The sequence below is a fragment of the Oncorhynchus tshawytscha genome, linkage group LG17 (assembly GCF_018296145.1).
Source record: "Oncorhynchus tshawytscha isolate Ot180627B linkage group LG17, Otsh_v2.0, whole genome shotgun sequence".
Lineage (NCBI taxonomy): Eukaryota > Metazoa > Chordata > Actinopteri > Salmoniformes > Salmonidae > Oncorhynchus > Oncorhynchus tshawytscha.
This window is the reverse complement of record NC_056445.1, coordinates 2,601,863-2,613,965: the sequence shown is the minus strand read 5'-3', so window position 1 is coordinate 2,613,965 and position 12,103 is coordinate 2,601,863. Positions and strand designations below refer to the sequence as shown.

General features: G+C 41.5%; 1 protein-coding gene across 4 annotated transcripts in view; it reads left to right on the top strand.

Annotated features, from left to right (window-relative positions):
• LOC112236852 (AP-2 complex subunit mu) overlaps positions 1-11,681 on the top strand; it is a 41,094-nt gene extending 29,413 nt beyond the window's left edge. For 2 of the 4 annotated variants that reach the window (XM_042300020.1, XM_042300021.1), the window contains 7 exons: positions 4,640-4,787; positions 6,267-6,281; positions 6,779-6,910; positions 7,015-7,150; positions 7,390-7,487; positions 8,684-8,795; positions 8,973-11,681. In XM_042300020.1, coding sequence (XP_042155954.1) covers positions 4,640-4,787; positions 6,267-6,281; positions 6,779-6,910; positions 7,015-7,150; positions 7,390-7,487; positions 8,684-8,795; positions 8,973-9,107 — 776 coding nt within the window. In that variant the 3' untranslated portion in view covers positions 9,108-11,681. The remainder of the gene's footprint in view (positions 1-4,639; positions 4,788-6,266; positions 6,282-6,778; positions 6,911-7,014; positions 7,151-7,389; positions 7,488-8,683; positions 8,796-8,972) is intronic. The other 2 variants (XM_042300022.1, XM_042300023.1) reach the window with 1 other exon arrangement.
• The last annotated feature ends 422 nt before the right edge of the window (positions 11,682-12,103 follow it).

Sequence of the window (12,103 nt, the reverse complement as noted above, 5' to 3'; positions counted from 1 at the left end):
CTGTTTCCTCCAGCATCTTCACAAGGTCCTTTGCTGTTGTTCTGGGATTGATTTGCACTTTTCGCACCAAAGTACGTTCATCTCTAGGAGACAGAACACGTCTCCTTCCTGAGCGGTATGACGGCTGCGTGGTCCCATGGTATATATACTTGCGTACTATTGTTTGTACAGATGAATGTGGTACCTTCAGGCATTTGGAAATTGCTCTCAAGGATGAACCAGACTTGTGGAGGTGTACCATTTTTTTCTGGGGTCTCGGCTGATTTCTTTGATTTTCCCAAGCAAAGAGGCCTTGAAATACATCCACAGGTACACCTCCAATTGACTCAAATGATGTCAATTAGCCTATCAGAAGCTTCTAAAGCCATGACATAACTTTCTGGAATTTTCCAAGCTGTTTTAAAGGCACAGTCAGCTTAGTGTATGTAAACTTCTGACCCACTGGAATTGTGATACAGTGAATTATAAGTGAAATAATCTGTCTGTAAACAATTGTTGGAAAAATTACTTGTGTCATGCACAAAGAAGATATCCTAACCGACTTGCCAAAACTATAGTTTGTTAACGGTAGCGTCCCACCTCGCCAACAGCCAGCGAAAGTGCAGGGCGCCAAATTCAAAACAACAAATCTCATAATTAAAATTCCTCAAGCATGCAAGTATTTTACACCATTTTAAAGATAAACTTCTCGTTAATCCATCCACAGTGTCTGATTTCAAAAAGGCTTTACGGCGAAAGCACACCAAAGGATTATGTTAGGTAAGCACCAAGTCACAGAAAAACACAGCCATTTTTCCAGTCAAAGAGAGGTCACAAAAAGCAGAAATATAGATAAAATTAATCACTAACTTTTGATGATCATCATCAGATGACACTCATAGGACTTCATGTTACACAATACATGTATGTTTTGTTCGATAAAGTTCATATTTATATCCCAAAATTTGAGTTTACTTTGGCGTGTTATGTTCAGTAGTTCCAAAACATCCGGTGATTTTGCAGAGAGCCACATCAATTTACAGAAATACTCATCATAAATATTGATGAAAATACAAGTGTTATGCATGGAACTTTAGATAAACATCTCCTTAAAGCAACCGCTGTGTCAGAATTCAAAAAAGATTTAGCGAAAATGCACACCATGCAATAATCTGAGTACAGCGCTCCGACAACAAAACAGCCATACAGATCCTCCATGTTGTGCAGTCAACAGAAGTCAGAAATAGCATTAGAAATATTCACTTACCTTTGATGATCTTCATCAGAATGCACTCTCACCAGGAGTCCCAGTTCCACAATAAATGTTTGATTTGTTTGATAAAGTCCATTTATTTCCAAATACCTCCTTTTTGTTTGCGCATTTAGTACACAATCCAAACTCACGTCCAAGCGAAAGTTCAGACGAAAAGTTATATTACAGTTCGTAGAAACATGTCAAACGATGTATAGAATCAATCTTTAGGATGTTTTTATCATAAATCTTCAATAATGTTCCGACTGGAGAATTCATTTGTCTGTAGAATTGCAATGGAACGCAAGCTACCTCTCACGTGAACGCCGCGTGGTCAGCTCATGGCACTCTGGCAGACCTCTGACTCATTCAGCTCTCATTCCCCCTTCCTTCTCAGTAGAAGCATCAAACAAAGTTCTAAAGACTGTTGACATCTAGTGGAAGCCTTAGGAAGTGCAATATGACCCCATATACACTGTATATTCGATAGGCAATGACTTGAAAAACTACAAACCTCAGATTTCCCACTTCCTGGTTGGATTTCTTTCTCAGGTTTTTGCCTGCCAAATGAGTTCTGTTATACTCACAGACATCATTCAAACAGTTTTAGAAACTTCAGAGTGTTTTCTATCCAAATCTACCAATTCTATTCATATTCTTATGGCTGAGTAGCAGGCAGTTTACTCTGGGCACCTTTTTATTCCAGCTACTTAATACTGCCCCCCAGTCCCAAAGAAGTTAACAAGGAACTTGTGGAGTGGTTGAAAAGCTAGTTTTAAACTTCTGACTTCAACTGTATTTTCATTTTGGAGTTACTTTTATTGTAAATAAGAATATGTTTCTAAACACTTTTACATTAATGTGGATGCTACCATGATGACGGATAGTCCTGAATGAATTGTGAATAGAGAGGAGTGAGAAAGTTAGACTTAAAAATATCATACCACCAAGACATGCTAAGCTCTCACCATTACAATAACATAACAGGTTGGCATTTTTTTTGGGGGGGGGGTGATATTTCTGCGTCTTTCTCACTCATTATTCACTATGTGTAAAGGCTTTCATCAGAAGAAGAGGAATCGTCAGACCAAAATGCAGCGGGATACATGTCCATCTTTATTGTAAGGAACTGAATACAAAAATAACAAAAGGAAAACCCGAAACAGTCCTGCAAGGTGAAAAACACTAAACAGAAATACAACTATCCACAACTAAAAGTGGAAAAAACAGGCTACCTAAGAATGATTCCCAATCAGAGACAACGATAGACAGCTGTCCCTGATTGAGAACCATACCCGGCCGAAACATAGAAATACAAAACCTAGACATACAAACATAGAATGCCCACCCAAATCACACCCTGACCAAACAAAAATAGAAACATACAAAGCAGGGCGTGACACTATGTTATCATCCACATTTAATGTAGAAGTGTTTAGAAACACATTCTATTCTTATTTACAATAAAAAGGACTCGGAAATGACAAAATACATTATTTACTGTTCATTTGTATTGGGCACAAAAATCGAAACAAGTTTGTAGAGTCAATCTTGATGTAATTGTTGCGTGCTAGGAATATGGGACCAAATTCTACACTTTTGACTACTTTGATACACAAGGGAATTTGTCCCAATACTTTCAGTCCCCTAAAATGGGGGGGACTATGTACTAAAAGTGCTGTAATTTTGAAACGGTTCCCCCAAAATGGATGAAAAAGAGAGTCTGCATGTTAATCTCATAGTCATTGTAATGTTTCAAATTCATAGTGCTGGAGTACAGAGCCAAAACAACAAAGTATGTGTCACTGTCCAGTACTTTTGGAGCTCACTATATATGCACAATCTACAATCACCAAGACTAGATAAGGTCAGTGATCCAATGATCTATCATGATCTCACATTACAAAGACTAGGCTACTAGGCTTTACAGTTGCGGCCAAATATATTGTCAACCTTGCACTTTTTGTAAAAATGTCCCTAATTCTTCTAAAATAAGTTGAAATGGAAAACCACTTTGTCTCCACACAATGTTATTGGATTTTCAGCATTGCAGAACCAAGTGCATTTTTGTAAACTCAGTTTAGAAAATAAAGACAAATGGCATGGACAAAATTAGTAGCACCCCGGAGCTTGTTGCACAGCCTTTGGCCAAGATTACTGCAGACAAATGCTTCAATGAGCTTGCTGTACCTTTCTGCTATCAATTTGGCAGCAACAAACTGCTCTAATTCTTTTTTGAGAGGTGCCCTCCACCAGATCTCACCATAGGTTTTGGATGTGATTTTAACCATTCCTGGCTGCTTTTTGATATGTGTCCTGCTGGAAGACCCACAACCTTTGATGGAGACCCAGTTTCTGGACACTGGTTTGAACATTGGACTCCAAAACACCTTGATAATCTGCTGATTTCATGATATCTTGCACACATTCAAGACCCCCAATACCAGAGGCAGCATAGCAACCCCACGATTAAAAGAGTAGACTTAAAGGTGCTTACACCTAAGATTTTTGCCTATTGAGTTCTCCCGCCGACGCGGCATCTGTTGTACAAATGGGAAAGCTGTTCTGACTTTGTGGCTGTGTTATCTAGTGGAAAAATCTGTTATATCCATGTTTCTAATAGTCTACACTGTATGCTCAATTTCTGTTTGTGAGAAATCAAGCACTGAATACTGTAAGGGAATCATTGTACCATCTAAATCGAAATGACAGAGCGATTTCCGCGAGATAACACAGCCACAAAGTCAGAACAGCTTTCCCATTTTGACAACAGATGCCTCTCCGGTGGGAGAAATCAATAGGCCAATATCGCTGGCGGTTAAGTAACACCTGTGAAACACTATCATTACACTATTACTGCAGATATGTTATGGACATTTTCTGAAATTACAATGTAAAAATTTAAACAAATAAATCCTGTGTGTAGCACAGAAATTGGTTCTGCAATGTTAAAAATCCAATAAGGTGTGTAAACCAAACATTTTAGCAGAAATAGGGAATTATTTAAGAAAAGTGCAAAGGTGCCAATATATTTATTATATTTTTATATTATTATATTTTAGTGGTTAGAGCGTTGGCCAGTAACCGAAAGGTTGCTGGATCGAATCACCGAGCTGACAAAGTAAAAATCTGTTGTTCTGCCCCTGAACAAGGCAGTTAACCCACTGTTCTCCGGTAGGCTGTCATTGTAAATAAGAATGTGTTCTTAACTGACTTGCCTAGTTAAATCAAGGTTAAATAAATATGACGATGAATGCAAATTTAGCAGAGTGGTATAGTGCCAGTGTGGACACTAGAGGCCGCCACCTGCCTGTTTTTAATGTGTAAACCACTCCTTGACAGCTCTCCTGAACCGGTTACCTGCCTTCCGTGTTGCTCCGTGGTAACCTCTTCCTCTGCTCAAATCAGGCCAGGTGCTGAGCGCCCACGTCTCAGGCCGCGTGGTGATGAAAAGCTACCTGAGCGGCATGCCGGAGTGCAAATTTGGCATGAACGACAAGATCGTCATCGACAAACAGGGCAAGGGGGGCGCCTCCGAGGAGGCGGCGGGCAAAAGGTGAGGGGGCAACGGGTGTGGCCGTCTTTGAATATTTAGATTTGAACTGCTTTTATTTGATTGATTTGCCATACCACCCTGCATCCCACTGCTGGCTTGCCTCTGAAGCTAAGCAGGGTTGGTCCTGGTTGGTTCCTGGATGGGACACCAGATGCTGCTGGAACTGGTGTTGAAGGGCCAGTAGGAGGAACTCTTTCCTCTGGTCTAAAACATATATATACAGTGCATTTGGAAAGTATTCAGACCCCTTGACTTTTTCCCCGTTTTGTTACGTTACAGCCTTATTCTAAAAATGATTCAATAATAAGTTTCCCTCATCAATCTACACACAATACCCCATAATGACAGCAAAAACAGTAAAAAAAAAAATAAAAAAAATCTAATGTATTAAACATAAGTGGAAATACCTTATTTACGTAAGTATTCAGACCCTTTGCTATGAGACACGAAATTGAGCTCAGGTGCATCCTGTTTCCACAATGTTTGGCTTGCCAATGACATCAATGAATTTGGCAAGAACACAACAGATCTGGGACCAGGCTAAAACTGATTAAATATTTTTTTCCCCTCATCAATCTACACACACTACACCATAATGACAAAGAGAAAACAGGTTTTAGACGTTTTAGCATTTTAGAACTCTACCGTAAAGGCCTGCTTGGTGGTTTTTCTGGAAGGTTCTCCAATTTCCACAGAGGAACTCTGGAGCTCTGTCAGTGTGACCATCGGGTTCTTGGTCACCTCCTTGACCAAGGCCCTTCTGCCCTGATTGCTCAGTTCGCCCGGGCGGCCAGCTCTAGGAAGAGTCCAAACGTCTTCCATTTAAGAATGATGGAGGCCACTGTGTTCTTGGGGACCTTTTTTAGGTACCCATCCCCCAATTTTTAGGTACCCATCCCCAGATCTGTGCCTCTACACAATCCTGTCTCGGAGCTCTACTGACAATTCCTTCGACCTCATGGCTTGGTTTTTGCTCTGGCATGCACTGTCAACTGTGGGACCTTAATATAGACAGGTGTGTGCCTTTCCAAATCATGTTCAATCAATTGAAATTACCACAGGTGGACTCCAATCAAGTTGTAGTAACATCTCAAGGATGATCAATGGAAACAGGGTTCACCTGTGCTCAATTGAATCTCATAGCAAAGGGTCTGAATACTTATGCAAATAAGGCATTTCTGTTTTCTATTTGTACTTCATGTGCAACGATTTCTCAGCCTGTTTTCACTTTGTCCTTTTGGGGAAGTGTGTCTAGATTGAGGGATATTTGTATTTGATCCATTTTAGAATAAGGCTGTAACGTAACAGTGTGGGAAAAATTTTACTTTGTTCATCATTTTCCATCACCTTTTCTATGAAGTTTTTTATTTCCTGGCATTATGTTTAGAGTGCTAATATTTTAAGTGTCAGTGTCAAGCTCTGTGTGTTCCCCCTTGATTTGTGTTTTTATTTTCTCCCTCTCTCTGTGCTGGACCTCAGTGATTTGGGGGGCAGGTAGTGTACATCACTCACTCGGTCAGACTGCTCTCTCCATCCTCAGTCTGCCTCAATCTGCCTCTGTGTGTGTCTGTCTTGTCTGTCCATCGTTTTGTCTGCACATGGTTGCGTTCACTACAGAGCAATGTTGTGTGTCTGATTTTCTGACATGTAGAATTGGATGGTAGTGTCCATAATCAAATGTTGCATCCTTATGAACGCGACATGGCATGCAAGTCAGACTGACCAGGCAATTTGTATCTGTTTTGTGTGTGTGTGTGTGTGTGGATTTCAGTATGAAGGAGTTCAGTGTGTGCATCAGCTCAAATTTGAAATTCATACTCTTTGTAAATTTGTGTTAGACGTTAATCTCACTGTCATCCATTTTGTAATACACAGACATTTTAATGTCTGTGTATTATGATTAGTTTAGGTTTCCCCTCCAGTGTGTGTGTCTTGTCCCCTTTAAACACCTTTATCTCCATCCCTCCCTCTCTTCTTTATCTTCCTCTTAGTGGCGGTGGTGGCGGTAAGCAATCCATAGCCATTGACGACTGTACATTCCACCAGTGTGTGCGTCTCAGCAAGTTTGACGCTGAGCGCAGCATCAGCTTCATTCCTCCGGACGGAGAGTGTGAGCTCATGAGGTAACCAGCCTGTGTGATACGGACACACGCACACACACATTCACACACAGGCTCTGACCTTGTGTCCGTTTTGTGTGTGTGTGTTTGCCTCTTCTTCTCCACAGGTACCGCACCACCAAGGACATCATCCTACCCTTCCGTGTCATCCCCCTTGTCAGGGAGGTGGGCCGCACCAAGCTTGAAGTCAAGGTGGTCATTAAGTCCAACTTCAAGCCCTCGCTTCTGGCTCAGAAAATTGAGGTATGGCTACAGAGGGATATAGGGGTACCATATGAGCATATAGCTTTGGACACAGTACCTGACCAGGTCGTGGTCATCGTGGTCAGGTAAAAGTCCTGAAATAACCTACTTTTGTAGTAGTGCTCAACAGCCATTTCGGATGCACCCTTGGTCTCCCCCATAAACTAATGAATGAGTGTTTGTAGATGGGGAATGGATCCACTGAGTTGAATGTCTTTTTCTATGTTCTTACTACCCAGGTGCGCATCCCCACCCCTCTCAACACCAGCGGGGTCCAGGTGATCTGCATGAAGGGCAAGGCCAAGTACAAGGCCAGCGAGAACGCCATCGTCTGGAAGTAAGTTTTCCTCACTGTCGTTCTCAGGTTATCCGTACCAGGGTCCTGTTTATTAGGGCTCACGTTGGAAAACATAACGCAACCGGGGGGGGAATAGAAACATATTGGACATGTCCAGGTAGTCCCTCCCTGTTTCAGTAAATTGTTTCTGTTTCGTGCCTAATGAACTCCACCCAGGTTATGTGCCAGCCTGATGAATGTGTATGCTTCGCAGTCATCTATAAACTACTGACCGAAAAAAGTTTTTAATTGGGGACTTTCTTTCACGACACGCGGGGTCGAGGGATCGATGAGTGCTAACCAGGGCCCTCAGAGCTGCAAACTCTTGTTTTTATCAACTAATCCGGACTGTGTGTGTGGCTGAGGGTCAGAAGTTTACATACACACATTTGACTGTGCCTTTAAAACAGCTTTGAAAATTCCAGAAAATGTCATGACTTTAGAAGCTCCTGATGGGCTAATTAACATATTTTGAGTCAATTGGAGGTGTACCTGTGGATGTATTTCAAGGCCTACCTTCAAACTCAGTGCCTCTTTGCTTGACATCATGGGAAAATCAAAATAAATCAGCCAAGACCGCAGGAAAAAAATTTGTAGACCTCTACAAGTCTGGTTCATCCTTGGGAGCAATTTCCAAATGCCTGAAGGTACCACATTCATCTGTACAAACAATAGTACGCAAGTTTAAACACCATAGGACCACGCGGCTGTCATACTGCTCAGGAAGGAGACGCGTTCTGTCTCCTAGTGATGAACGCACTTTGATGCGAAAAGTGCAAATCAATGGGTCTTCCAAATGGACAATAACCCCAAGCATACTTCCAAAGTTGTGGCAAAATGGCTTAAGGAATCTGGTTGAGAGAATGCCAAGAGCTGTGCAAAACTGTCATCAAGAAAACTTTGAAAAATCAATTTTTGATTTGTTTAGCACTTTTTTGGTTACTACATGATTCCATATGTGTTATTTTGTAGTTTTGATCTCTTCACTATTCTACAATGTAGAAAATGGTAGAAAAAAATCAAGAAAAACCTTTGAATGAGTAGGTGTGTCTAAACTTTTGACTGGTCTGTGTGTGTATATCTCTCTTAATACTTGGAATACTAACAACCATTTGGATTAACCGTGCCCATCCCTAGTGTGTGTGTGTGTGTGCTGTGGAATGGTGTTAACTGTATGTGGGTATATGTGTCTCCAGGATCAAGCGTATGGCAGGGATGAAGGAGTCTCAGATCAGTGCCGAGATCGAGCTGCTGCCCACCAACGACAAGAAGAAGTGGGCGCGCCCTCCCATCTCCATGAACTTTGAGGTGATTAGGTATTTTATTGCCTTTACACAGTCATCTCTACTGTAGCTGAGCTCCAGGTCAGTTTGTGCTGTATAGCCAACTCCTATAGTTGAATGACCCAGATGTGCAAACATTTCTGTTCTGTCAAATATGGAACTCTCTCCCAGGTGTCATTATGGTTCTGTTATGGTCTCCCAGGTGCCATTTGCTCCGTCCGGGCTCAAGGTGCGCTACCTGAAGGTGTTCGAGCCCAAGCTGAACTACAGTGACCACGACGTCATCAAATGGGTGCGCTACATCGGCCGCAGCGGCATCTACGAGACACGCTGCTAACCGCCCCCTCGCGATCGGGCAGAAAGAGCGGTGCAACAGGGAGTGGGGAGCGAAAGACAACAACATGGGATCAAGACGACAACATGGGATCGCTACCTTCCCATCGATTCTGTTTTTTTCCCATGCGCTGGCTGACAAATGAAAACAAATTTTAAAAACAGGACCATGCTTTCAAAAGTGTTGAAAATTATGAAATGATTAAACACATAAATGTATAGATAATGCAAACGTCCTGTGGAGTACAAAAAATACCATCTGCATCTAAAGGGTCTTTGACCTCTTTTAATCTCAACAAAAAATCCATTCCCCCCCTATGAAATGTAGTTTCTTCATATAGTACTACTGAGCAGAGCAACATAGGGCTCTGGTCAAATTAAAGCCACAAGTTACATTACCATAGTTGTCTACAATTCCTGTTCTACCCATCTATTCCTCATGGCACTGAATTAGTGGATGACTACCCCTTGCCAATAACCACAGATCTGACCATGTGTCAGAGGGGTAACTGCTACCCTCCCTCTCTTGATCCTGGTGTAGTAGTGTGTGTCGCTCTTCTGTTCTCCTGTCCTACCTCTCTCTCCCCAGCCCTGCCCCTGTATCTGTATAACCAACCGGTGGAGTCCCTCTTTAGCCTAGTGTGTAGTGTGCAGCAGTATGCAGTGTAGATGCATCCATTAAGTGTCATGCCATTTCCAATACATTTTATACGTTGAGTTTTTGTAACACCCCGCCTTCCCTTTAGTATATTAGTGATGAATCGTCTTGTGTTTTTGTATTTAGTGCTTTGTCGTGCTTCTCTAAAGCTCTCTGGCCCCCATTCCATCGCGCTCGCTGCCTTTTCCTACACTCAAGTCCTCTACTATTTCCAATAGCTGTGAGTTCGTGTCATTGTCATTTATGATTCCTCTATTTACGCAGATATAATAATGATGTTTTATCTGTGGTTCCTGTCGTTTTCTGTCTGTGCTGCAGAGATTCATTCTGTGTGACCAAAATTGTCAGTTTTAGGAACAAACAAAATTCATTGACAAACTGAGAATGGCATACATCTGTCTGAATATAAATATATATAAACACATTTCTATATTGTATGAATCGAGCAGAGCCAGCTGTTACGGTCTCAAGAGTCTGCTGTTAGTGACGGTGTCTGTTTAAGAGACTCAGTTGAGCGGATCTCTGCGTGTGTCTGTGTTGCTATTCTTCCCCAGGACCATGTTCTGCTCAACATCTATTAGGAGTCTGGAATTCTGACCCTCTCATACGCTTTACATTAGCATGGGTGTATTTCTTGTTCAGTTAAAGGGATAGTTCACTCAAATTACACTGGCATTGGTTTCCTTATCCTGTAAGCCAGTCTATGGACATGTCTATCCTGTAAGCCAGTCTATGGTATGACAACAACATGCTTTGGTTTACTTTCCCTGGCACTGTTATCACGTGCTAACGTTTTAGCACAAATCTCATTCAAGTCATGGGACCAATATTGGCATTTGTCATGCATCATGTTCATACATTTGGACATGATAAATAAGAATTTGTTCTTAACTGACTTGCCTAGTTAAATAAAGGTTAAATGAAGAAAATATGCATAAAAATTGCTAATATCGGTTCCAAGACTTCAATGGGACTTGTGGCCCAAATGCTAAAATGTTAGCATGTAGCAACGGTGCCAGGGAAACTAAACCAAAGCATGACTTGTTCTCATACCGTGTCCAAAGACTGCTTACAGGGTAAGAAAAGCAAATCGTAATTTGGGTGAACTATCCTTTTAAGCTTCAATAAACTGCTATACTCCATGTGCACTGACTTTCCACCACCCATACAAAAATATTGTTTACAACTTCATTTTGAAATCCGTTTAATGAAAGGGTTTGGATTTATGGCACAATGGTGTGTGTTACCAGAGATCGGGAGATGGGCTGTGTCCCAAATGGCTCCCTGTATAGTACATTACTTTTAGTCTCGATCCCAAATGGCTCCCTGTATAGTACATTACTTTTAGTCTCGATCCCAAATGGCGCCCTGAGTGCTCAACTCCTCTCAGCCTACTAGACTTGGACTGCTTGCATTTCAAATTAACATTTTAAAACATTCCAAATTTTCACTGAGTGGCTTGAGATAGCATTGCTCTTCCCATATTCCTTCTGCTTCCATCATGGCATTTTGTGTGTATTCAACAAAGGCTATCAGATTGTCTGAGCAGTTGCAACAAACACTGAGTGACACTACAAAGTTTCCATTCTCTTTTTCTCTGTCACTACATTCTACTAATTAACACTAAAATTTGTTCTGCTAACTTCTGAAAAACCCTATCTCTCTGGCTGTCTGTAATGGCACACTATTCCCAAAACCCCATGGGCCCTGGCCAAAAGTAGTGCACTATATAGGCAATAGGGTGCCATTTCAGACCTAGTCTCTTTCTCTGGTCAATGCCCACTATGTCATGCCACACCCTGAGAGATGGGGAGGGAGAGTCCTGAGGGCTTGCCCACTCCGCTTCAATGTTTCAATGGGCTCCATTTGGTAACTTTGTGACTGTCAGGGTAATCCCAATAAAAAGAAAGGTGTAACCAATGGAATCGTGTCTATTGACTTATTTCTGCAGCAGAAGTTCAGTTTCTGCCTTGCCGTTTCAGTGCCTTCAGAAAGTATTCCCACCCATTGACCTTTTCCACATTTTTTTGTGTTACAGCCTGAATTTAAAATGGGTTCAAATAGTATTTTTTTGTCACTGGAATTGTTTTTTTTGTTTATTATTCATCAAAAACAAATGTGTTAAGATAACCACTGTTTTGGCAAGCCTAAATAAGTTTAGGAGTAAAAATGTGCTTATCAAGTCACATGGACTAATTGTGTGCGTAGTAATAGTGTTTTATTTTTATGACTACCTCATCTCTGTACCCCACACATACAATTATATGTAAGGTCCCTCAGTCGAGCAGGTGAATTTTAAACAGATTCAACCACAAAGACCAATGCCTCGCAAAGAAGAGCAC